We start from the raw sequence: 25183 nt of genomic DNA, 5'->3' as shown, positions 1-25183 counted from the left end.
TGTGTAGTTTATAGCTGGATAGGATGAATGGGAAGTCTGACATTTGACCAAAAGTCATTCCAGAAAAAGAATGACTTTTAAAAAGTTAAAGAGCATTAGCCAGAATACCAGTAAAAATGGAGGGAATAAAATGATAAAAAAAATAACACAAGAAAAACTTTCAGTATTAAAGTATGAGTTTTCAGATTTAAAGGGACTATGGAAAACACAGTACAATGAATGCAAAAAGATTCCATAATTGTAATCATCAAATTTCAGAATTCCACAAATAGAACATCCTAAAATTTTTCAGAGATAATAAAGTCACATATAAAGTATGTTAGTCAGTTTTCTGTTTCTATAACAAAATGCCTAAAATAATCAAGTTAATGAGGGAAAAAGCTTATTTTGGTTTACAATTTCAAGAGTTCCAGTCCATTGTCATTTGACCCTGTTGTTTTTGGTCTATATTGGCATAGTATGTATGGCAGGAATATACAATAGGAGGCCTGTTCACCTGAGGGTCTTCTTTCTTCCTGGAAAGAAGAGGAGGGGTTGGAATCCCATTATACCTTCCAAGGCCATGCCCCCAACGACATAACTTCCTTCTGGTAGACCTCACTTTTTAAAGGATTCATTACTTCCCAAAAGCACCACAGGCTTAGGACCAAGCCTTCAACACATGGGCCTTTGACAGACTCTCAGGATCTGATCTGATCAGAATGTCAGATGCCAACAGTAATGCTTAAAATTAGAAATCAATGGAATAACACCTTAAAAATTTAAAGAACACTGACATTTAACCTGAAACTCTATACACTATGAAATCATCATTCAAGGATGAAATTGGAATAACATATTTTGCAATACACAAGGTCTCAAAGAGTTGACTTTCTATGCACTTTTTCTTAGGAAGCCCATAAACAATGTATACTACCTAAACAAGGGAGTAAACAAAGACAGATAAAGTAAGTCCCAAGAAACAGAACGTTCAACCAACAAAGGAGGTAAAGAGAAATCCAAGAATAGTAACTAAAGAAAATTCTAAACATCAGCCATCTAGATATGGTCCAGATTAATATGAAATCATAGAGAATAGATCTTATTCTCCACATCAACTATGGAGAGTGATTTTATAGTTGTTTAAAAAAAATAGAAGAAAATTTGTGGAGATTATTGAGAAGAAAAAAGTTTCAAAGAATGTAAAATACTCTTGACTCAATGAATAACACACATTATTTGTGTGATAATAATGTAACACAATTCATGCTATTACTATATTTGGGGAAGAGAAATGGTGAAGTGGTAGTTTAAGGGAGATAATAGGTAATACTTTAAATTGATCAGTCTATAAACAGCAACTTGGCATATTATTTAGAAATATATCTATAAACATCAGAAAAAATAATTTAGAGTTCAAAGTAAATGTCTGTGAGGAGAGTAAGTCAGGGTAGAGAAGAGAGTTTGAAATTTCTATTTTGTCTCATATTAAGTTTTCAGTACTGTGGCAATTTAAAATTATGTGAATTCACCAATTTTATAAAAATACAAATTGATTTTAAAAGAGTAATGTGGTAGAGGAGACTATATACTGTCGTGAGCCACCCATGGACTGTGTGCATGAGCTATGTGCATTTTGAGCGTATGGGAGAACTGGCTTGTCATTGCCTGCTCTTTGGGCTGCGGGACACACCTGTGCCCTTTCCTCTCATTCTGCCTGTGTTCCTGCTAGGCACCTGAGGTGGGTGTAACTTGCCAAGATGTCAATCAATCTACTGACCACAAGACATCATGAAGCTAGACTCGACCCCCTGAAACCTGACCCCGGGCCTTATTTGGGGTGGAATATGCGATGAATGGCTTCTCCCCAATAAGTAGGGGGTTTCAGGTGTGCTCGCTTTCTTGCCTGCCTCTTGCCTCCCTTGCTCTCTGTGCCCTCCAGCATGGAAGCTTGATTCTTGAGGCTGCAGAGCTGACCTGAACCCAAAAGGTTGTGTTGATTTTTCCTTGTCAGCCCAAGTCACCCAAAATGACCCTGATCCCCTTGCGTATTGCGACAATATACTTAAGACAATACTATCAGTGAAATAGTGGGGATATGCGGCATCCTAATTCCAAGTGTCCAAGTTGCCTACTCACCTAGAGCTTAACCTTGAGCACATTATAATAGAGAAGATAATGTTTCTCTCATTTGGAATAATTAAGCTAAGATCCATTGAATATTCATTAAAGTTAAAGAGCATTAGCCAGAATATCAGTAAGAAGCATCCCGGGAAAAATATCATCCTTAGCTTTTCCACTTGGTATCTGCAAAGGTGTGTATTATGTATCTGGAGACTAGGCCATGTAATTGTAATTAACTATAACTGGTACTTCATTAGCATGAATAAGAATTCAATTTTCAACTAAAATCTAACATCTTTAGAATCTGAATGGGTTGTAACTAAGCTTTTCTGTTCTTAAAGAGTAAGCCCCTCATCCCCCTGCCTCCGCCAAAGATGCTTGTAGTTAAGTTGAATTTAAAAAGGAGAGGAAGAAAAATATAGTTTGCTTACTTTTCAAGATTTTTGTTGATGAAAAATAAAACATTCAACATTTAACTTGGAAGAACATGTACTAGGACAAATTCTCTTAAGCACTGCTAATATGCAACATTTACATAAAATGTGCAGAGATATTTTACAAGGTGAACATTTTAAAACCAGGACACTTGGAGGTTGCCTGAGAGAAATGACATTCACCGCCCCTGCAGTATCCAGATTTGCTGCTATTTTGTCTCTATAATTCAATTCTGCCATAGCCGAGCAGTATGTCTGTACCAGTAATTATGCCTACAATGGCTCTGAATGCCGTAGATCCTGGTGTGCCACTATTTCCATGTTCCCCCACAGGGACGGGTGTCACTGCGTTTTAAAATTATGAACATTAGCAAAGGGAATAGAGGATTTATAGTGATATATAATCAATGACATTTGTAAAGAAAATGAATAACAGAGGACTAGGACAAGAGAAATTTGAGAAGTATAATGCTAATAGCAGAGAATGCATCTGATAATATGCCCACTCTTCCATAAATAAGCTACCCTTAATGCTTTCTGTCAAAATGAGGGGTTTGCCTTAGAGGATTGTAGCAGAGAAAGAAGAGAATAAAAGAACAAGAATAGATTCTATTTGTGGCAAGAAAAGTCAAATAAAATAAATTAAATGCAAGAATTTTCTTCTTATTTGTTGTATTTTAATAATTTTGATACAGAATATGGATTTTTATGTGTATATGTGAAGATAAAAAAAAAAAACTCTAGTCTTTTAAACCTTGCTTAAAAACCTTCGAGTTTCTCAGTTGAAGGGAAATAGAATGCTTATTTCCTGGATCAAATCCAGTCTCTCAAACTGGGTAAAAAGAATTTGAGAAAAGAAAATACCAAAGAAAACAGAGTGAAAGATGTCTAGTGTTCAGCTAAAGAGAGGATATACTATCAAGAAAGAAAGAAAGGACTTGCTAAATTGTTGAAACAAATACAGCCAGTATTTACAGATCTCAGGATGAATGTGGAAAAATACTATCCTTTATGTATGGGAAGGAGGAAAATCTCAAACAAGCAAGGAAATCACATTTGCAACAAAATTGCTTACATTTTCCATATTTTATAATATCAAGGAGTTGGAAAAGGTCTAGAGAAAAGCAAAAAGGGTGGAAAATAAGAACTTAAATTGTGATTTTTGTGGGCAAAAATTTTGAGGAAAAATTAAATATTGAGGCATGAAAAAGAAAGTCTGTTATGGCCATAATTTTCAGTGTTCAAGCCTAAAGAAAAGATAATAAGGGCAAATAGAAAAGTGCACTTGGACAAAACTTAAAACTTTTTGAAAGAAAGTGTACAATTCCAACAATAAATAGTCTAGGCTAATAAAAGGTTGTAAAGTGACTGGAATTCAATTGTTCTGAGGATGGGATAGAGTCTTCCAATGTACACCTATTTCCTTCACCTCCCATCTCATAGCACCACGCCCCCCCCCCCAGCTCTCTTCCACATCTCTCTAACTTTCAAAATAATTTGCTGATCTAGAAGTTCAAAAAGGTGGCATTTCTAACAGAAAAATTACTCTCCAGAGGGGTTGCACCAATTTGCAATCCGCCAACAATGTATGAGCATTCACTTTTCTCCACATCCTTGCCAACATTTGTTGCTACTTGTATTCTTGATAATTACCATTCTGACTGGAGTGGGATGAAATTTCAGTGTAGTTTAATTTGAATTTCTCTAATAATTACTAGAGATTTTGAACATTTTTTCATATATTTGGTGACCATTTGTATTTCTTCTATGAAGTGTCTGTTCAGTTCATTTGCCCATTTATTAATTGGGTTATTTGGATTTTTGGTGTTAGACTTTTTGAGTTTTTTGTATGTCCTAGAAATTAACGCTCTATCTGGGGTGCAGGTGGCAAAGATTTTCTCCCATTCTATAGGCTCTCTCCACGTTCTTGATTGTTTCTTTTTCCATGAAGCTTTTTAGTTTGATGCCATTCCATTTATTAATTTTTTATTTATTTCTTGTGCTTTAGGAGTCTTGTTCAGAAAGTCAATTCCTGTGCCAATATGTTAAACCTACATTTTCTTCCAGTATGTGCAGGGTTTTGGTCTACTCCTGAGGTCTTTGATCTATTTATAGATGATTTTTGTACAGGGTGAGAAAGAGGGGTCAATTTTCATTCTATTATGTATGTATAGATTTCCAGTTTTCCCAGCACCATTTGTTGAAGAGGCTATCTTTTCTCCAATGTATGTCTATGGTACCTTTGTCCATCATGAGATAACTGCTATTAATGTCGGTTTGTCTCTGTGTCTTCTTTTCTGTTCCATTGGTCTTCATGCCTGTTTTTGTACCAATACCATGCTGTTTTTGTTACTACAGCCCTGTAGTATAATTAGAGTCTGACATTAGGATGCCTCCTGCTTCACTTTTCTAAGGATTGCTTTGGCTATTTGGGGTCTCTTATTTTACCAAATTTCATGACTGCTTTTTCTACTTTTATGAAGAATAACATTGTAATTTTAGTAGGAATTGCATTACATCTGTATAGTGCTTTTGGTAGTGTGACCATTTTGACAATATTGATTCTTCCTATCCAAGAACATGAGAGATTTTTCCATCTTCTAAGGTCTTCTTCAAATTCTTTCTTTAGGGTTGTGTAATTTTCATTGTAGAGGTCTTTCACCTCTTTTGTTAGATTGATTCCTAGAATGGAACCACCATTTGACCCAGTGTTCCACTCCTTGGCATATAGCCAAAGGATTTAAAAATCTGCATACTACAGTGACACAGCCACATTAATGTTTATAACAGCACAATTCACAGTAGTTAAGTCATAGAACCAAACTTGATGCTCATCAAAAGACAAATGGATAATGAAATGGAGGTATATACATTCAATGGAATATTACTCAGTCATAAAGAAGAATGACACTTGCCAGTAAATGGATGGATCTGGAGACTATCATGCTGAGTGAAATAAGCCAATCCCCAAAAAACAAAGTTGAATATTTTTGCTGATATGTGGAATCTAAACCACAATAAAGGGGGTGGGGAAGGAAGAAGTGAAAGTTCAGTAGGTTAGTCAAAAGAGAATGAAAGGAAGGAGCAGAAATAGAAATAGGTAAGATGGTAGAATAAATCTAACATAATTCTCCTATGTACAAATATGAAAATATCTAAGTGAATCCCACCATTGTGTACACCCACAAGAATGGGTCCTAATAAGATATATTCCTAATAAGACATATCCCGTGCTTGTATAATTTTATAAAAGTAGATTTTGCTGTCATGTTAAATTAAAAAGAACCAATTAAAAAAAAAGATTGAGTACCCTTGCTAAGTGAAATAAGTCAATCCCAAAGGTCGAATGTTCTCTGATATGTGGATGCTAACACACAAGGGGTGGGGAGGGGAAGGACATAAGTTCAGTTGATAATGGAGAATGAAGAGAAGAGAGAGGGAATGAGTTGGACACAACTTTTCCAAGTTTGTATATGAATACACCACAGTAAAACCCCACATCATGTACAACCACAAGAATGAGATTTAATAAGTTACTCTGCAAGTATGAATTTTACATCAAAATATACTCTTCTAGTATCTAGAAGAGTATAAAAATACATAAAGAGTATCAAAATATACTCTTTATGTATCTAGAAAGAACAAATTTTAAAAAAGAACAGAAAAAAAAAATTGCTAGGTTTTTCTTTTTTCTTGTGCTGGGATTGAACCCAGGACTTCACACATTCTTAGCACAAGCTCTTGCACTTAACTGCATTTCCAGCCCCTGAATTTTTATTGATTACAGAATAATAGGATTCCATTTCTAGATTTACAATATTAAAAAAAGCTTTGCTATTTTGACATATGGGGACATACGTATAGCTGAGTTTTCACAACATATAGCCTAATTAGAAATTTTACTGAGAGATTATGCTCCAAATTCACCAACATATATTTCAAGAAATATGTAGTTTTAAATTTGAGGACAGTTTTTGAATAATAAGGCTTAGATAGAGCAGAGTTGAAAATATGTAATTCACTCAACTTTGATCTTTACCTAAGAGAATGCTGAACAGACCATAGGCAAGGATGTTAAATAACGGACAACAATAACTTCAGTAGTCACTATGTATCCAGGTATATTATGGCCATCTTATTTTACAACTCTGAAGTATGAATAACTATCCCTATTTATACTATACCTTTATAAAACAGAAATTTTCATTTTACAGATAAAGAAACTGAGCCAGAAAAGAAACGTTTCTCAAGTCCAAAAGGTTCTAAGAGGAATAAGGAACTTCAATCTGGGCCTATTAGAAGCCTATGCTCTTGGTGTATAGCTGTTGACAGGTTTGAAAAGAGGGTTCAGGAGGCTGAGGCAGGAGGATTTAAGCTCAAAGTCAGCCGCAGTAACAGTGAGGCACTGGGCAACTCAGTGAGACCCTATCTCTAAATAAAATACAAAAAAATAGGGGTGGGGATATGGCTCAGTGGTATAGTGCTCCTTCGTTCAATCCCCAGTACACATCCTGCCTCCCCCCACCTAAAAAAAGAAAAAGAGGACCCTAATTTCTATCATTTATCAAGAATGTGTAATGCTTTCTGTTGTCACTGTGCTTTCAACTTGGAAGGGGTGCATTTTTAATAAATGACAAACGTATTTATTTTTTGGGTTTCTATTACTAGTGTGTTATTCAGAGGCAACCCCAGGTTTACAGTTTTACTACTACCTTCCTAAACCCAATTTTATATTTTATAAATAACTTTTTTTTGCTCACTTTTCACCTCACATTAAACAAATTTAATTTTGAAATATCCATATATAATGTGAGAACTTCCAAGGTTATATGCTTTCATTTTCCTTTGAAGATTTTTTTTCCAGCTCAATTTAATTAAGGGAAGCTTTAAAATTTTTCTATTTTCAAAGTGAATTGAGAATGATTTATTAAACTGTTTAGTACATTAGAGAATTCTAATGGGAGCTGTTAAGAGATATTAACATCAGATAGTTGAAAAAGTTGAAGAGAGTTGAAAAGTTGAAAGCTTAATCATCACAGGATAGACGTCTTAAGTTCAATACAACTTTATTAAAACTTTGTAATTAGCAAATGATGTGTAAAATTCATATAACAAACTCCAATATGCTTAATACAGAGATAAGTCATACGTGTTTTATAATTCACTACAGCCCATTTTATTATTTCCATATCCCAAAATTTCATTTTACAAGGGCCTAGTATTTGACTTTCCCAAAAAAGGGGGTTAACTTTTAATACTCTGAAACATACAAATTTTTAAAAAGTTTTTGAGATTTACTTCTAGGGAGTAAAGCAGAGAAGATATTTTTTCTGGATGACATCCCCAAATAGGCACATTAATTTAGTTCATAAGAAAACAAAGCGTTCGGGTTTCAGATAGAGGAAAAGGTGGGGGAAGGGAATATTTTCCAATTGATGGAAGCAGGGAAAAACAAACGTGTTCAGCGCGCACACAAGAATCTGCCTTTAAATGTTGCAAATACACTTATCCCACGTGCCACGGCATACCGGCAGGGCGACAACGTCTCTTCTCAAGTGCGTTTTTTGAGACATCCATAAAAATCTCTTCCACAGTCCTGGGAGAGGCCTGTTTGTTCCTTCACTGTCCACGTCGAAGTTTGGACAAAGTTTGAGAGACGCCAGGCACCTGCGGCTCTGACCGACACCAGGAGCCAGCAGCACCGGGAGCTCTTTCCAATCTTCGTCTCCAGGTTCCAGCCCTTCAGGACCCGCGGCCTGAGCGCCCCACTTCCGCCCCCCTGGGAAACTGCTATTCCTGGGAGGGGGACCTGCTGCTCCCCGCTATTACGCCAAGGTGTGCGCCCGCAGAAGGGAGGCAGACTGCTACGCCGTAGTAGCCAGCCCACGTCGTCTCTCCAAGTAGCAGCGGCTGGGCTCGGGTTCCCGAACACTGAGCAGAGAAGCCGGAGGTCGAGGACCCCAACCGGGACCGCAGACCCTGAGCGACCCGCGCGGCCCGCGCCGGGCCGGAAGAGGGCGGGGTTTCAGGCCGGCCAGCAAGACCCGCAGCAAGCCGAGAGGTTACTCTCAGCTCCAGGCCGCGGCCGCAGCCGCGCGTTTCCGGCGCGCTCCCCCGCGTCTTGCGTCCCGTGGTCTCGTCCGCCCCCGCTGCCATGTTGGATTGTGCGGCCGCCGCCGCTGCCGCCGCCGCGGGAGCGTTGGAGGAGGAGTTGGGAGTTTAGCGCAGTCGCCGGAGTGCGAGGACAACGGCCATCCGGCCCTAGCCTAGCCGGGCGGGAGCTGGGAGCTTCCCTTTCTGAGTGCGGCCCGAAGGCGGCCTGCCGGCAGCTTCCCCTCCTCTTGTCCTCCTCCCTGCTCCGCGGGAGCTTCGGGATGCTGCTCATCTGAATCCCTCTGCCCGCCCCTGTCACCGAGAGGGGAAACGAGCTCGCCCACTCGCCCAAGAGACGGCCCTGGACTCCCAGCCCTGCCGGCGAAATCATGAGCTCCGGCCAGCAGCCGCCGCCCCCGCGGAAGGTCACCAACGTGGGGTCTTTGCTGCTCACCCCGCAGGAGAATGAGTCCCTCTTCACTTTCCTCGGCAAGAAATGTGTGGTCAGTGGCCGAGACCCCCGTCGCTACCCGGACGTTACCTTTCGGGCCTGGGCTGGGGGACCGGGAAGTGGGAATGAGGAAGGAGGCGGGAGCAGTGTAGGGAAGGTCCCGCGGCCACCAGGCCTCCGCCGGCCCGAGCCCCGCGGCGGCGCCCTTGTCCTGCTCCGTGGGTTCGGATCGGAGCGGCCGGACGCCGCCTCCGGAGCTGCTGAGGAACAAGGGAGTGTCAACCTCCGCAGGCCTGCCCTGGAGCCCAGCTTGGCCCGGCTCGGGTCCGCGCCCTTGCTGTTGGTTCAAACTTTACTCTCAGACCACAAGGGATTTTCTTCTTTCATGAGCAGCTTAATTTTTGAACAGAACCCATGTTCTAGCCCTAGCTTCACCTCCTACTGAGGGTACCTTTAACAATGCCAGAGCTTTAAGGAATGCATAGATTGGGGAATGAAGCAGATTGGGTTTTTAGTCTCCCTTTCGGATTCTAGGAGGGGATGAATTAGTGTGCAGGTTCCTGGACATTCTTGGATCAGTGCAAGGGCGAATAATGCTACTGTTCCCCGTTGCAGAGAGAGAAACAGGATTTCTTTCTCCAGCAATAACGCCTAGGCCTGGTTTCTACTCTCTTCACTGATTCTTTTTTTTTTTTTTTTTTTAAATCATTGTTGGGAGGGGGTGTTGCTTTCCCCGCAGCCATGCGCAGGGAAACCGCAATCTAGTAGTTTTAGGCCTTTGGGACCCAGAATGATTCTTAGGTTGGTGTAGTGCGGCTGATTCCAACCCCAGATGGCCGGTTGGGAGTGAGCAGTTCTGTGGGAAGGGGAATGTGTGTTGTTGACGGAAGCATTCATTACATTGGCTGCTGGCACTTCTGGGGGTGGGGAGGTTCAGCTTCGTGGTGTAGGCCTTGTCGGGATCTTACTGAGGTGACTGTGAGTTGTTGAAATGCTGCGAGGCTCTCTCCCTTTTTTGCTTGCTCTTACCTGCAAAGCATGTGCCACTCGAACGTGGGGAACACTTAGTGAAGTTTCAGCAGACCACTACCGTTTTATAACTTATTAATATTATTAAAAATGTCAGAGGACACCTGCTTGTTCAAGAATTTAAGATTGGGACAATTTCTGGAAAGTTATCAGATTGTTAACTTCATAGAAATTTACTCTGTGTGTCTTGTACCAAACAGTTGGAGACTGAATACTTACATTCAATTTCAGATGTGTTTGTTATTTAAGAATTTAGACTTTGAAAAACACAGTTAACTGATTAGAAAAAATTCAACAAGAGGAGTGTCTCAAAATCAGAATTTTGGGAAACAACTTCAAAGATAATCAGATCCCTCCTCACCTAACGACTTTTTGAAACAAATGAGAAAATGGAGCCAGTGACTCCCAAGTCACACAAGAGTTTAGTAAGATAATAGAAGTTAGAGAACCAGCAGAACTCCTGATGCCTAGTCCCTTTGTACTTCCCATTATATGATTTTGTTTCCTAATAGTTTTTCTTTTTTATTTCCAAATGAAAAAGATGTGTTAAGGGAATAACCATTTCTTTATAGTAAAATGAATGTATTTTAATATGTAAGGTCCTTAAAGCTGAACTAATTTTTGCATATTGTCAGTGTAGGAAAATCTCCAGCACTTATAAGTATTAGTTATCTGCCAATGGAAAAAAGAAAAAAATATTGGTTTTGCTGACTTACTACATTTGTTATGTAGTCTGTATCAAAAAGGAAGTAGTTGTGCTATGTTTTACATACCAGACATATTAACAAGGCAGGAAGGACATTACATTTATATGCAAGTATACTAATTACTTTGTGTTTACCTATAGTATTTATTCCTAGTTTCAAAAAAATGACAGATGTGGGAGAATATTAATAGAGAAAAAGCATTGCTTACTGGTTAGCATAAGTAGGTTGTCCAAAAGAGTGTCACTATTTGGTGCTTAATTTCTTTAAGTCATCTATTCTTAATCAATTTTACTTTTTAAATTTCAGTCATTTAAAACCACACTGTTATAGCTGTCTGCTCTTGTGGGATGAAATTGTTGTGAAGATTAAAATTTGAAGTCCTCATTTTGATAGAGGGTAATGTAAGAATGATATTTTAATTTTTTGGAATGATCTTTTTTCCCTCTCCATGTAGTTTTTCATACTTTGAAACAATGCCAAAATACACTGTCTTATTATAAATCCAGCAGCAGATTTGCAGATCAGGCCAAATGTGTTTGACAAGAAGTACATTCAGAGCTTGCTCTAAGAATCCAATAAATGAAACCTAAATAGTATAGTACTGGCTTTTGAGGAGCTTCTTTTTCTTGTTCATTCAACAGAACATACCAAGTAACTAAATGTTGAGGTCAAACTCAGGATTTATACCTGTCTTCATGGAAGCATAGTTATGTCTAAAAAGGGAAACAAAGGTGTAAACTGAAGAATGAGTCAGTACTTCTGAGTGATCTATAAGAGGTTGCATGTCACTATGGAAAACACCATCCCTTTGTAGTCAATAAATGTGGGTTCAAATGCTGGATCAGTTTAAACATTTCTTAAACTTCCTGTAGTAGATTGAGTTTTCTTACCAGTGAAATAGGGATTCTATGTCATGGCGTGATTGTATGGGTTAGAAGGACTGTGTATGAATATATGCAAACTTTTTGTAAAGGTTTAGAGGATCAAAGGAGAGATGGTGTGAGAGGAGATGAGTAAGTTTTTTAGAATGGGCATTATCTGAATATTTAAGAAGAATAGGTACTCCTTAGGTTGATCAGAGGTATAAAACATTGTGGAAGTAACTATGTCTACTAATAGTTTGTTGTGAAGTAAGGATTTTCTGTTTGGGTTCTCAAATATAGATACGCATCAGAATTATTGGAGATCATTAAAAAATGCTAGTTTCAATTCCTAGGTGATATTCAAAGTCACTGAGTCTGAAATGGAGCTTGGGAATTTGTTTTTAGCAAGCTTGACACAAGATTTTAATGTAGAATCAGTTTCAGAACTAAAGTGTACTGTTCTGATAGGGTAATCCTGAAAATGTCACATTGGAAACTTTGGATATTGTGTTGAAAAAATTAACATTGGAAATTGTGGGGTTTCTTTCAATCTTTATATTTTGTGAGCTAAGTTAAATTAAGTAACAAAAGATTATTTTTGTACAGAATTTCTCTTGACTTCTTAAGATATTAAGGTATACTTCATAGCTATAAGGAGGAGATAAAATTGAGAAAGCATTTCACTAGTAAGGGAATTGCAGATCAGATTCAAGTTTTAGAATGCTTTGTGGGGGAAAGAGGAGGCAATTTAAATGGTGGATTGAGGATTGTGAGAATGGAGAAAAAAGTCAGATGAGTGTATGTAAAAGTCCTCATTAAATATGTCTGGGGCCTGAATCAAAGCATTTTAGATGGAAATTCAAAGGCAATTGAAAAGATTTCCAGTAGAACTTAGTCCTACCTAAGTATAAAGGGTAAGGGATGGGGATTGCAATAAAGGCAGGCACTGTAAGTACCAGAAGAAGAAATATGCAACAGCATTTATATCTCATTAGCTGGAAAGGGGCCTTAATTTTGTGAGACTCTGGATTGGTGATTGGTTTCATAGATGAGGTGATTTATTTATTTAATTTTTTGGTGGGAGGTACCCTGGATTAAACTCAGGGGCACTTGACCCTGAGCCACATCCCCAGCCCTATTTTGTATTTTATTTAGAGAGTGAGTTGCTTGACCCTGGCTTTTGCTGAGGCTGGGTTTGAACTCCTGATCCTACTGCCTCAGCCTCCTGAGCTGCTGGGATTACAGGCATGCACTACCATGCCCCCAAGAAGAGGTGATTTCTAAGTAAATCTATTGTTTTGCTATAGTTTTTAAAAATAAGTTTTGTAGAAATTGAGGTTTTATTTATATAATTTGTTATGAACTTTTACATAAAGTCAATAATTCTGATGTCATTCATTATCTAGTAGTGTTTTCTTAGGAGAACAATGTAAAAAAATGATAAACAAGATTCATAGGTCTTGGAATTAGTTCTGTTGACTTTTGTGTAGTATGGTATTCTATAATAAGTATGTGCCTTTTTGTCAGGTGGACTTTAGTGTATGCAGTGCTGAATAAGTAAGAAATTGAGGAGTGGGAAAAATAAAACCTTCAACTCTCCCTCTGTGGCCTACTAACTACTTGTTTCTGTTCTAAATCACATATCTTTTAGATAGTAGTTTCAAAATAGGTATAGAGGGAAATTTGTGCTCGAGAGCAATCTTTATTTTAATGTTTGTTGGTCTGAATTAAGAAACTACTGATGGGAAGTTAGGACTGGGAATGTATTTTACCTTGAGTAATTTGGAAGGAGAAAAAAGGTTAAAATTCATGGAGTTTGTAATATACAGAAATGAAAAGGTTCTCTTGTCTAGTACAGGAAAAAACTGAGCATGATAGTGTGTATAATTCAGGGTGGACTGTGAGCACAGGAAGAGATTTAGATGAGTCTTAACAGGGTTAGATTATAAATCCTTTTCTGGTAAATTCTAAGCTCTGTAACAATATAGGCGAATTTATTAACCACTATGAACCTTGGTATCTCAGATTGTAAAATGGGCTTAGTCAAGGATTTCAAAGAATAATGCAATAACTACGTAAAATATTTTAAGAGTGCCTGAAGTACTCTGGGAGTTTGGAGAAGCATATAAAAGAAAGTTGTTATTAATGCTGGTTAGTGCTCAGTTTAAATTCCCTGTTACTGGCAGAGATTTTAGGGTGTATGAATTCTGTATTACATTTGCTCTGACTTAGGAAGATCATGTCAAACAATTTTATTTAAAGTTAGTTAATATAGAGTATAAATTAAGAGTCAAATAGCTTAAGTATCTTTGGGAAGTTTCTAAATCTTTGAAATACATACACACACCCCAGTTTTGTCTTTTTTTGGTCATCTATTTCTCTTTCTGTTTTGGACATTATTAGAGATTTTTCTTATAAGTATACCTTTTTTAAAAGTTATATTTAATGTAAAAATAGTATCTTATGAATAATGTCAAATTGTCAATCTAGAAATAAAAGGAAGTCTCTTAGAAATAGAAAGCACATTTGTCTAGGACTTTACACATTCCCCACAGTGCTCAGAATCTGAACTTCTTAAATATTGACTGAAATACCAAAGAGCTGGTTTTGCTTACAGGGTTGCTGAGCAACTTCTACTTTGTGTTTTTTAGTCTTTTTTTTTTTTTTTTTTTTTTTTGAGAGAGAGAAAGAGAGAGAGAATATGAATCTTTTTTTGTAGATGGACACAACTCAATGCCTTTCTTCCTTCCTTCCTTCCTTCCTCCCTTCCTCCCTCCCTCCCTTCCTCCCTCCCTCCCTTCCTCCCTTCCTTCCTTCCTTCCTTCCTTCCTTCCACTCAGAATCGAACCCGGGTCCTGCCTGTCCTAGGTGAGTGCTCTACTGCTGAACCACAATTCCAGCCCAGTTTTTTAGTCTTCTAAAGCATAATTTTTAAAAGTCTAAAAACTGCTAAGATTTTCAAATGAAGCACATGCTTGGTTCACTTATGTCCATATTTCATAATTTTTTAAAAAATGATTTTAATGGAAGAGTGATAGTAGCTTGTTCTCATTTTCACTAGAAAAATATAAATTTTGAAAGAGTAGATAGAGCGGTGCTTTGTTATAAATTCTGTCTAGGAATTATAGCTTTGATCCCATGGGTAAGAACTCATCATTATCAATACAGTTCATTTTATTATAAAGAATCTGACCCTCCTTTTCTTAGTGGGAACCAGCGTGCAGTGCTGCTCCCTATCCTGGAGGAAAACAGAAGAAAAGGGCTCTGGCCCCTTCACATATCTTCAGTGCCAGCAGTTTCCTGTCTTCAGGTTTAAACGGCAGGACACAAGATTCTGGAGGCAAAAAAGTTCATACATTCTTGTTCACAGTAATAAATACACATGGTTAAGCTATAAAGTGTAATTCTTTTTTGATTATGAAATATCTAGTTATGTTTAGTATTATATAGTAATTAGAAGATGTTTGACATTTAATTATTCATAAATACAGTGTATGAGAAATATATCCCATTTTTATTTATTTCATCTGTCATTGTCAGAAGTAGTAGAGGTTTACACCATTATGGTAGCAATATGAAAGACTGAAATTAATTAGAAAACACCAATTTCACTCTGTAGTTGTCTGTTGAATTGAGTTGTAGTTAAGTTGAGATCTGTTTTAAAAGATGAAACATTGAATTGTAGAGAAATGTTGAAGAGGTAAATCTCGAAGAGCCCCCTTTGGAAAATAGGATCCAATGAAAGATTATTTGGTAAATTTATATTTTAATTATTTCAAGTATTGGTTTAATTTTTATCCTTGCCTCTTGGGTTCCTTTGCCATGGGGATTTTTTTTTTAACTTGATCTGAAGATTTACTATGGACATCTGTCATTGTAAAACTATAAAGCAGTACTCATTAAATAAGACCTACCTGATTGAAGCAAAAGGGAAATAGAATTTAATAGCATCTTAAATTCCTGATATGAAGAAATTAGAAGTATCACAAACCAAATATACATTAACTTTAGAACAATTAATGTTTCCCAGGTTTCTTATAAAGTTAAACTTTTATCCTAGATTCGCAGAAGCTAAGACTAATGGGTATGAAGTTACTTATTTAAATAACTTTGGTTTCAAATAAAAACTTTAAATACTCCTGAGTACAGTGAATTGCTTTTGATACCATAAAAAGTATGATGATACCTAAATATCTTTGAAATTTCCATATGAGTAAAGGAGCAGTTTGATTTGAATGTAATTCATAAAGCTAGTCAGCAACTCAAATGATTTATTTTTATCAGTGAAATACCAGAAAGTATTGAGTACTTAACTGATAAGCAACACCTTCCCAATATCATAGAGTACCAATAATTAAAAAGAATAATTCAGGCTTTATCTCTCCCTTGATTACTGTATAGCTAGAAAAGACAAAGATTATCATCACAAAAAGATGCTTACTACAAACTAGTGATTATTAGAGATTAGAATATTGAGAGGAGAGGTAGATAGAGCATTGTCATATTTGACAGATCACTGTGGGATTTGAATATGAGGACCTTAAATAGTGTCGTAGAATTTATATCAGGAGCAGGAAACAACTCAGTTCAGGTATAGGGAAATGTGTAAGCAAATATTTGAAATAGAAAATGTACATGAAGTGTTTGGAGATACCAAATAAACTGAGTTAGTTCTAAGATTGAAGAAAGTATTTCCTTGGGGAGATAGTGGACTATAAATCTGCAGGGTAAGTTGAGGCCAGATTTTAGAAGACTTTGAACTTCAGTCTTAAGGATTGAGCTTTATTCCCTAGGTTGTAAGAAACTGCTAAATTTCTTGGTTGAGGTTTGTTTGTTTGTTTGTTTTAGGAGGTGGGTACTTGGGATTTAACCCATGGGCACTTTACAACTGAGCTGTATCCCCAGTCCTTTTTATTTTTTATTTTGAGACAGGGTCTCACTAAGTTGCTAAGATCCTTGCTGATTTGCTGAGACTGGCCTCGAAATTACAATCCTCCTCCCTCATCCTCCCAAGTCATTGGGATTACAGGCATGTACCCCTGCATGAGTTCCACCACTAAGTTTTTTGATTCAAGAAAAACAAGTTTTTAGAGATGGGAAAAATCGAAATTGTTATTCATAATATAAACAGTCGAATGTTTTAAAATGTACTAGCTACTTTTCTTATTTGTTATATTAACATAACTGATGTGGGTAAGGAACCTGAATTATAGCAGCATCTGGGGCAAATAAAGGATTATATTGCTGGTCTGTGTGTCCCTGGCAGAAACCACCAGTTGCTCACAGTGTTTCTTACCACTTAGTCCAGATATGGTATCTGAATAACCAGTGTATTCACATTACCAATTTTCCAAGTTCACAGTAGATGGAATCTAGTTGGTATTGGATGTTTTGTAAAGAAAAATTGGCAATATTCAGTGGGCTGTGTGAATTCCAGATGACAACAGAACCTCTTAATGAAAATGGCTACATCCTAAGAATTATAGGTGAAGGGATTTTGAATTCTTTACAGAGTGTTGATTATTTAGGCCATGGGAATGGAATTATATTTTTGAAGGTGTCAAGGTCAGGATTGCAGAAGGGAGTAAGTCTAGCCCATATTTGATTTGGTCAATGCTGGAAAATGATAATTTCAATTATAGTTCAAGAGATAGAGGGATGTTCTCTTTAATTCACCAGAAAAAAATGGGATTATACATTTTGTTCTACAACTTAACCTTTTCACTTTGTATATTTCCATGCCCATATATATCTATTGCATCCTATTTATTATTACATTGTGTGCTATATTACACTATGTGAATGTACATAGTTTATTAATCTCTACTGTTGGGTAATAATTTCCTGGGGCTTCTGTAACAAAGTACTACAAAGTCCTGTAAAAAGTACTACAAAATAGCTGGTTGAAACAACAGAAACTTAAATGTCTCCTGATTCTGGAGACTAGAAATCCAAAATCAAGGTTTTGGCAGGTTTGTTCAGGAGGAACTGAGAATCTTTCTGATACTTATCTTAACTTCTGGTAGTTGCTGGCAATCCTTGAGGTTTCTTGGCTTGTAGGTTTATCACTCTGGCCTCTGCCTATTCTATTACATATTTTTCTCTTTTTGTCTCTGTGTCTTCTTACTTATGAGATCACCAGTCATATTGGATTAGTGTCAACCCTAATGACCTCATTTTAATTTGATTGCATCTGTCAAGACATTTCTTTGTAAGTAATGTCACATCTGCATGCTTTCCAAGTATCTTTGTAGAATAAGTTCTAGGAATAAAATTAAAGGATGCAAGGATTAAAAATATTAATGGACATTTCTTACTGTTTGTCTCCAAACCATTTGCTACAAATTTTACATTTTTATCAATACTAGTTATTAAAAATCTTTTCTTGGTCTGGGGCTGTAGCTCAGTGATAGAACGCTTGCCTGTCTGGGGCTGTAGCTCAGTGGTAGAGCGCTTGCCTGGCATGTGTGGGTCACTGGGTTCGATCCTCAGCACCACATAAAAATAAACAAATAAAGGTGTTAAAAAAAAATTTTGTTTTTGATAATCCCCCTGGTGAAACAAATTTCATTGTTTTATAGTTTTTCAGTGAGGTTAAACATCCATGCCTGTTGGTTATTTGTATTTTTTTCTTACATGAATTGTTGGTTTTTGCCCTTACACCATTTTTTTGTTGATCATGTGCCCCCCTTTTTTGATGATTTGAAGGAACTTATGTGTTAGAAATAAAATTTTACATATATTTTATAGCAGTTTGTCATTTGTATTTTGATGAAAATATTTTATTTATTTAACAGGTTTAAAAGTTTTGTGTAGTAATTAAATATAATAATCCTTCGATGGTTGATTTTTATTTAATACTTTTTATTATTATTTTATTTTCTCATAAGTAATTGTTTAGTGTCATCTCCCATATGGTGTATGTTATATCAAGTTGATCAGTAGTGTTGTTCAGGTCTTCTTTATCCATACCTGTTTTCTGTCTGTTTGCTCTATCAGTCATTAAGAGAGGGGTACTGAATTCTTTGTCTGTAATTTTATTATTTATTTATTTTTAGTTTTTATCTGTTCTTTTTTAGATACATAGCAGTGGAGTATATTTTAACATATATACATAGAAGATAACTTACTCTAATTTAGGACACTATTTTTGTGGTAGTATATGATTGTAATTTTGAGTGGATCCGCTTCTCCTTATAGTTTTATCAGGGTGTTTGTTTTTTGTTTTTGTTTTTCCCTTCTTTTTGTACTTTAAAAAGGATATTGGTCCATTAGCTCCTAGTTTGCCTTACTTCTTACAGGAAATCAGTTGGTTGTGCTTTCCTGTGATCTTCTGTACTTAATTTATATTTTTTTGTCTTTGAGTTCTTTTGAAAATTTTCTCTTTGTTATTTGAGGGATCAGATTATGGTGTATCTTTGAATTGTTTTCTTACTGTTTCTTATGCTAGAGTTTTTTTGAGTTTTTTAGATCTGTAGGTTTATGGTAAGTTTACATTGAGTTTGTAAAGTTTTCAGACATTATTTTTTCTTTGAAATAACTACCTCCCATCTCACCTTCCCATACTTAAGTTATGCATATGTGAGACTGCTTGAAGATGTCATATCACTGCTACACAGCTGGGTTTTTCTTTTCTTCCATCTGTATCTGTTTCTTTTGGATATTAGCTGTTGCTATGTATTTAAATTGACAGATACTTTGCCTACAGTTTCTAATCTCACTGATAGCATCCACTGTATTTTTCATTTCAGATATTGTATTTTTTTATCTGTAGAAGTTTGATTTGGTTCTTACATTCCATGTTTCTACAACACGTTCAGTCTTTGCTGTGACTTCTTTAATATATGGAATACAAGTATAGCTATTTTACTGCACATATCTGCTAATTCTTTCATGGTGTCAGTTTTTTCTTGATTTATTCTTGTATTCATTGTAGATCATATTTTATTGCTTTTTTCTTGCTTGGTAATTTTTCAATGATAAATACTGTACAATTTACCTTGACTCTTTAAGGAAGTTAGGGCTTAATCCCATATGATGGAGATTAGGGCCTACTTAATTCCTAAGTCCTTGATCCATTTTGAGTTTACTTTTGTGCTTGGTGAGAGATAGGGGTTTAATATCATTTTGTTGCATATGGCTTTCCAGTTTTCCCAGCACCATTTGTTGAAGAGCCTATCTTTTCTCTAATGCATGTTCTTGGCACCTTTGTCTAATATAAGATAATTGTAGTTTTGTGAGTTAGTCTTTGTGTCCTCTATTCTGCACTATTGGTCTACCAGCCCGTTTTAGTGCCAATACCATGCTGTTTTTGTTACTGTTGCTCTGTAGTATAGTTTAAGGTCTGGTATAGTGATGCTACCTGCTTCATTCTTCCTGCTAAGGATTGCTTTAGCTATTCTGGGTCTCTTATTTTTCCAGATGAATTTCATGATTGCTTTTTCTATTTCTATGAGGAATGTCACTTCCTTAATAAAACTCCTGTGGCGTAAGAATTAAAATCAAGAATCAATAAATGGGGTGGACTCAAACTAAAAACTTTCTTCTCAGCAAAAGAAACAATCTGTGAGGTGACTAGAGAGCCTACATCCTGGGAGCAAATCTTTACCCTTCACATATTAGATAGAGCACTAGTCTCTAGGGTGTATAAAGAACTAAAAGAGCTAAACACCAAAAAACAAAACAAAACAAACAAACAAAAAAAAAAACAAATAACCCAATCAATAAATAGGCCAAGGACCTGAAGAGAGACTTCAGAAGATGATGTACAATCAATCAACAAATATATGAAACAATGTTCATCATCACTAGCAATTAGAGAAATGCAAATCAAAACCACTCCAGTCAGAATGGCAGCTATTATGCATACAAACAACAATAAGTGTTGGTGAGGATGTGAGGAAAAAGGTACACTTATACACTGCTGGTGGGACTGCAAATTGGTGCAGCCAATATGGAAAGCAGTAAGGAGATTCCTTGGAAAATTGGGAATGGAACCACCATTTGACCAAGCTATCCCTCTCCTCTGTCTATACCCAAAGGACTTAAAAACGGCATACTACAGGGACATAGTCGCATCAGTGTTCATAGCACCACAATTCACAATAGCTAAACTGTGGAACCAACCTAGATGCCCTTCAATAGATGAATGGATTAAAAAATGTGCTTGGGGCTGGGGTTGTGGCTCAAGGGGTAGAGCACTCACCTAGCACACATGTGGCACTGGGTTTGATCCTCAACACTACATAAAAATAAAATAAAGGTATTTTAAAAGGTGTGGCATATATACAACAGAATATTACTCAGCAATAAAAGAGAATAAAATCAGGGCATTTGCAGGTAAATAGATGGAGTTAGAGAAGACAATGCTAAGTGAAGTTAGCTAATCCCGAAAAACCAAATGCCGAATGTTTTCTTTCATATAAGGAGGCTGATTCATAGTGGGATAGGGAGCAGGAACATGGGAGGAATAAATGAACTCCAGATAGGGCAGAGGAATTGCAGGGGAAGGGACAGGGCATGGGGTAATTAATGATGGTGGAATGTGATGATCATTATTATCCAAAGTACAGGTATGAAGACACGAATTGGTGTAAATATACTGTGTATACAACCAGAGATATGAAAAATTGTGCTCTATATGTGTAGTAAGAATTGTAATGCATTCTGCTGTCATATAAATAAAAAAAATTACCTTGACTCTTTTTTAATCAGTCTTGAATTTTTGCTGGTAAAGGTTTTTTTTTTTTTTCCCCCATAAAGTCTTTTTTATAATTGCAGTGCTGGGTTTTAATAGCACCCTACTCTCTTCTGTTTTCGGTTTTTTTTTTTTAATAATAACACCTAATTATTTCTGAAGATACTAATTGATTTTGGTTTGGTTTTGTTTTTTAACTCTCATTGAAGACCTTTTGTTTTCTGGCATAATACTTGCGCTTGATTTTTATGTAGTCCCTCTGCTCTTTGCTGCTGGTGTTGCACAGTAGTTTTATTATTTATTCTTGGTGTTGGTCAGTATTTTTGTTTGAAGGATTGTTTGCTCAGCATAGGTAGATGGCTTGGATTTTTAAAAAATTAGCAGATTTTATTTTTCAAACAGTTTATGCCGAGAGAAAATTTGTGCAGAAAGAACAGTTCCTTTATAGACCATTTCCCTCTCTCCTCCTCTAGTTTCCTCTACTATTAACATTTTGTATTAGTGTGATAAATTTGTTGATGAACCAGTATCAAAACATTATTAAGCAAAGTTGATAATTTGCATTAGATTTAACTCTTTACAGATTTATGGATTTTGCTTTTCATAAGTGTATAATGTTATGTTTCTACCGTTGCAGTGTCATATAGAGAATAGATTAAATACTTAAAAATACACATTGCTCTACTTATTCATCCCTCTTCTCTCCTGCTATCCACTGATTTTTTTTTTTTTACATTCCCTATGGTTTTGCCTTACTTGGAATAAAATATAGTTGGAATTATAAGGTATGCAACCTTTACAGGCTAGCTCTCTGTTCCTGTTGGTCCACATTGTCACCAGCTTTTAGTGTTGCCAGTATTTTGGATTTTAGCTATTCCAATAAGTTTATCTTCTGGGGTTTTCATTTGCAATCCTCTAATACCATATGATGTTGAGATCCTTTCATATGACTATTTGCCATCTATTTATCTTCTTTGGTGAGTTATCCATATCCTTAACCCATTTTCAAATTCTGTTCATTTCTTATTGTTGGATTTTAGGGTAATTTTTCTATTTCAAAATTATGCCCTTTATCAGAACTGTTTTGCATACATTTTCTCTCAGCCTGTGGCTTGTCTTTTCATTCATTCATCAGTCATTCACAGAATGAAAGTTTCTTTTGTGTGTGTGCAATTTATAAATATTTTCTTTCTTGGATTTGTGTTTTTGATGTTATTTTAAAAGTCATCACCAACTCCAAGGTCACTTACTTTTATGTTACCTTCTAAAGGTTTTAGAGTCTTGTATGTCATATTTAAATCTGTTTTCTATATTGAATTAATTTGTGTGTAAAATTAGTATCTATATTTGATTTTTTTTTTTGCATGAGGTTGTGAAGTTTTTGACTGTTGAAAAGATTATCATTTCTCGATTGCTTTATTGTTGCTCCTTTTTGAAAGATGAGTTGACTGTTTATGAGTCTACTTCTGGGCTTTCTCTTGTGTTCCACTGATCTTTTTGTCTGTTCTCTGGACAATACCACACTGTCTTAATAACTCTTGCTTTAAGTAACTCTTGAAGTCATGTAGTATCAGTCCTCCAACACTGTTCTTATTTATCAGTATATTGTTTACAATTCTAGCTCTTTTTTCTTTACATATAAACTTTAGAATCAGTTTGGTGATACATAGTAACTTACTAGGATTTGATTGGGGTTCTGTTGAATCTGTAGGTCCATTAGGGAAACAGCTGACATTTTAAAGAGTACTGAGTTTTCTCATTCATAAACATGAAATACCTCATGTTAATTTTATCATTAATTTCTTTGATTGGAATTTTGTAACCATATAGACCTATTGTGCACATTTGTTAGGTATATACTTAGGTATTTCTTTTTCTTTCTTATTTATTTATTTGATATTCAGGTAAATGGTGTTGTTTAATTTCAAATTCCAGCTCTATGCTACTGATACATAGGAAAGCAGTGGACTTTGTGCAATATCCTTATTTCCTATATATAGCATTGCTATAATGGGGCTAATGGGGCTTTATTAGTTCCTTGGGGTTTTCTACATGTACCATTATGGCTTCTAAAAAAAAAAAAAAAAAAAAGAAAAAGACATTTTAGGAACAAGACTATCTGCTTTCACCACTTGTATTGTACATAGTTCTTGAAACCTTTGCCAGAGCAGTTAGGTGAAAGAAAGAAATTAAAGAAATACAATTAAGAAAAGAAGAACTCAAAACTATCCCTTTTGCTGAAACTTTGATTTTATGTTTAGAAGACCCCAAAAAAAAAACTCCACCATAAAATTTCTAGAACTCATAAATGAATTCAGCAAAGTAGCAGGATATAAAATTAACACTTGTAAAATCAACTGCATTTCTATACAACAGTGATGAATCAACTGAAAGAGAAATTAGGAAAACCATCCCATTCACAATAGCCTTGAGAAAAAATTAGGGAATCAATCTAACAAAAGAGATGAATGACCTGTGCAATGAAAACTAACCAACACTGAATGAATAAATTGAAGAAGACCACAGAAGATGGAAAGATCTCTCATGTTCTTGGATAGGCAGAATCGGTATTGTCAAAATGGTCACACTACCAAAAGCGCTATACAGATTTAATGCAGTTCCTATTAAAATTACAATGCCATGCTTCATAGAATAGAAAAAGCAGTCTTGAAATTTATATGGAAAAATAAGAGGCCCTGAATAGCCAGAGAAAAGTGAAGCAGGAGGCATCATAATGTCAGCTTTTTATTATACCTCAGGGCTGTAGAAACAAAAATGGCAGGGTAATGGCACAAAAACAGGCATGAAGACCAATGGAATAGAAGAGAAGACACAAGGATAAACCCACATTAATAGCAGTTATCTTGCAGTAGACAAAGGTGCCATAAATATACTGGAGAAAAGAGCCTCTTCAACAAATGGTGCTGGGAAAACTGGTATCCATATGTAGTAGAATGAATTTAACCCCGCTTTCTCACCTTGCACAAAACTCAAAGTGGATGAAGGAGCTGGGCATTAGACCAGAGACCCTGCACCTACTAGAAGAGAATGTCGGCCGAACTTTGCATCATTTGGCTCAGGAACAGAGTTCCACAACAAGACTCTTAAAGCTCCAGAAGTAAAATCAAGAATCAATAAATGGGATGGCATCAAACTAAAATGCTGCTTCACAGCAAAATCAAGAATGTGAAGAGAGAGCCTACAGAACGGAGGAAATCTTTAATCTCTAGGATATACGAAGAACTTACAAAACTTAACACCAAAAAAAAAAAAAAAAATCAGAAAATGGATAAAGGAACTGAATAGGCACTTCACAGAAGAAGAAATGCAAATGGTCAACAGATACATGAAAAAATGTTCAACATCACTGGCAATAGGAGAAATGCAAATTAAAACTACACTGAGATTTCATCTCACTCTAGTCAGAATGCCACTTATCAAGAATGCAAGTGACAATAAATGTTGGCAAGGATGTAGGGAAAAGTGTCATACATTGCTTGTGGGAAGCTAATTGATACAACCACTATGGAAGGTAGTATGGAAATTCTTCCAAAAACTTGAAATAGAACTACCATTTTACCCTGTTATCCTACTCCTTGGTGTATTCTTAAAGGACTTAAAGTCATCATATTTTAGTGATGCAGCCACATCAATAGTTATAGCAGCTCAATTTATAGTAGCTAAGCTACGAAACCAACCAAGGTGCCCATCAGCATATGAGTAGATTAAGAAATGCAGTATATAGACACATTTGAATAATTACTCAGCCATAAATAAGAATGAAATTATTTCATTTGCCAGTAAAT

The 25183-nt window shown here is 36.2% G+C and overlaps 1 protein-coding gene and 1 non-coding gene across 3 annotated transcripts in view; both read left to right on the top strand.

Moving 5' to 3' along the window:
• Positions 1-8690: 8690 nt before the first annotated feature.
• Positions 8691-25183, top strand: part of Wasl (WASP like actin nucleation promoting factor) — a 73759-nt gene continuing 57266 nt past the window's right edge. For both annotated transcript variants that reach the window (XM_076834249.2, XM_076834239.2), the window contains exon 1: positions 8691-9133. In XM_076834249.2, coding sequence (XP_076690364.1) covers positions 9020-9133 — 114 coding nt within the window. In that variant the 5' untranslated portion in view covers positions 8691-9019. The remainder of the gene's footprint in view (positions 9134-25183) is intronic.
• Positions 14874-15012, top strand: LOC143384132 (small nucleolar RNA SNORA57). Its single transcript, XR_013089261.1, has one exon. It is a non-coding gene; the product is annotated as a small nucleolar RNA SNORA57 (small nucleolar RNA).

This window comes from Callospermophilus lateralis, chromosome 1, assembly GCF_048772815.1.
Source record: "Callospermophilus lateralis isolate mCalLat2 chromosome 1, mCalLat2.hap1, whole genome shotgun sequence".
Taxonomy (NCBI): Eukaryota; Metazoa; Chordata; class Mammalia; order Rodentia; family Sciuridae; genus Callospermophilus; species Callospermophilus lateralis.
Note: the sequence above shows the minus strand (reverse complement) of the source record. Positions and strands in the feature narration are given on the sequence as shown.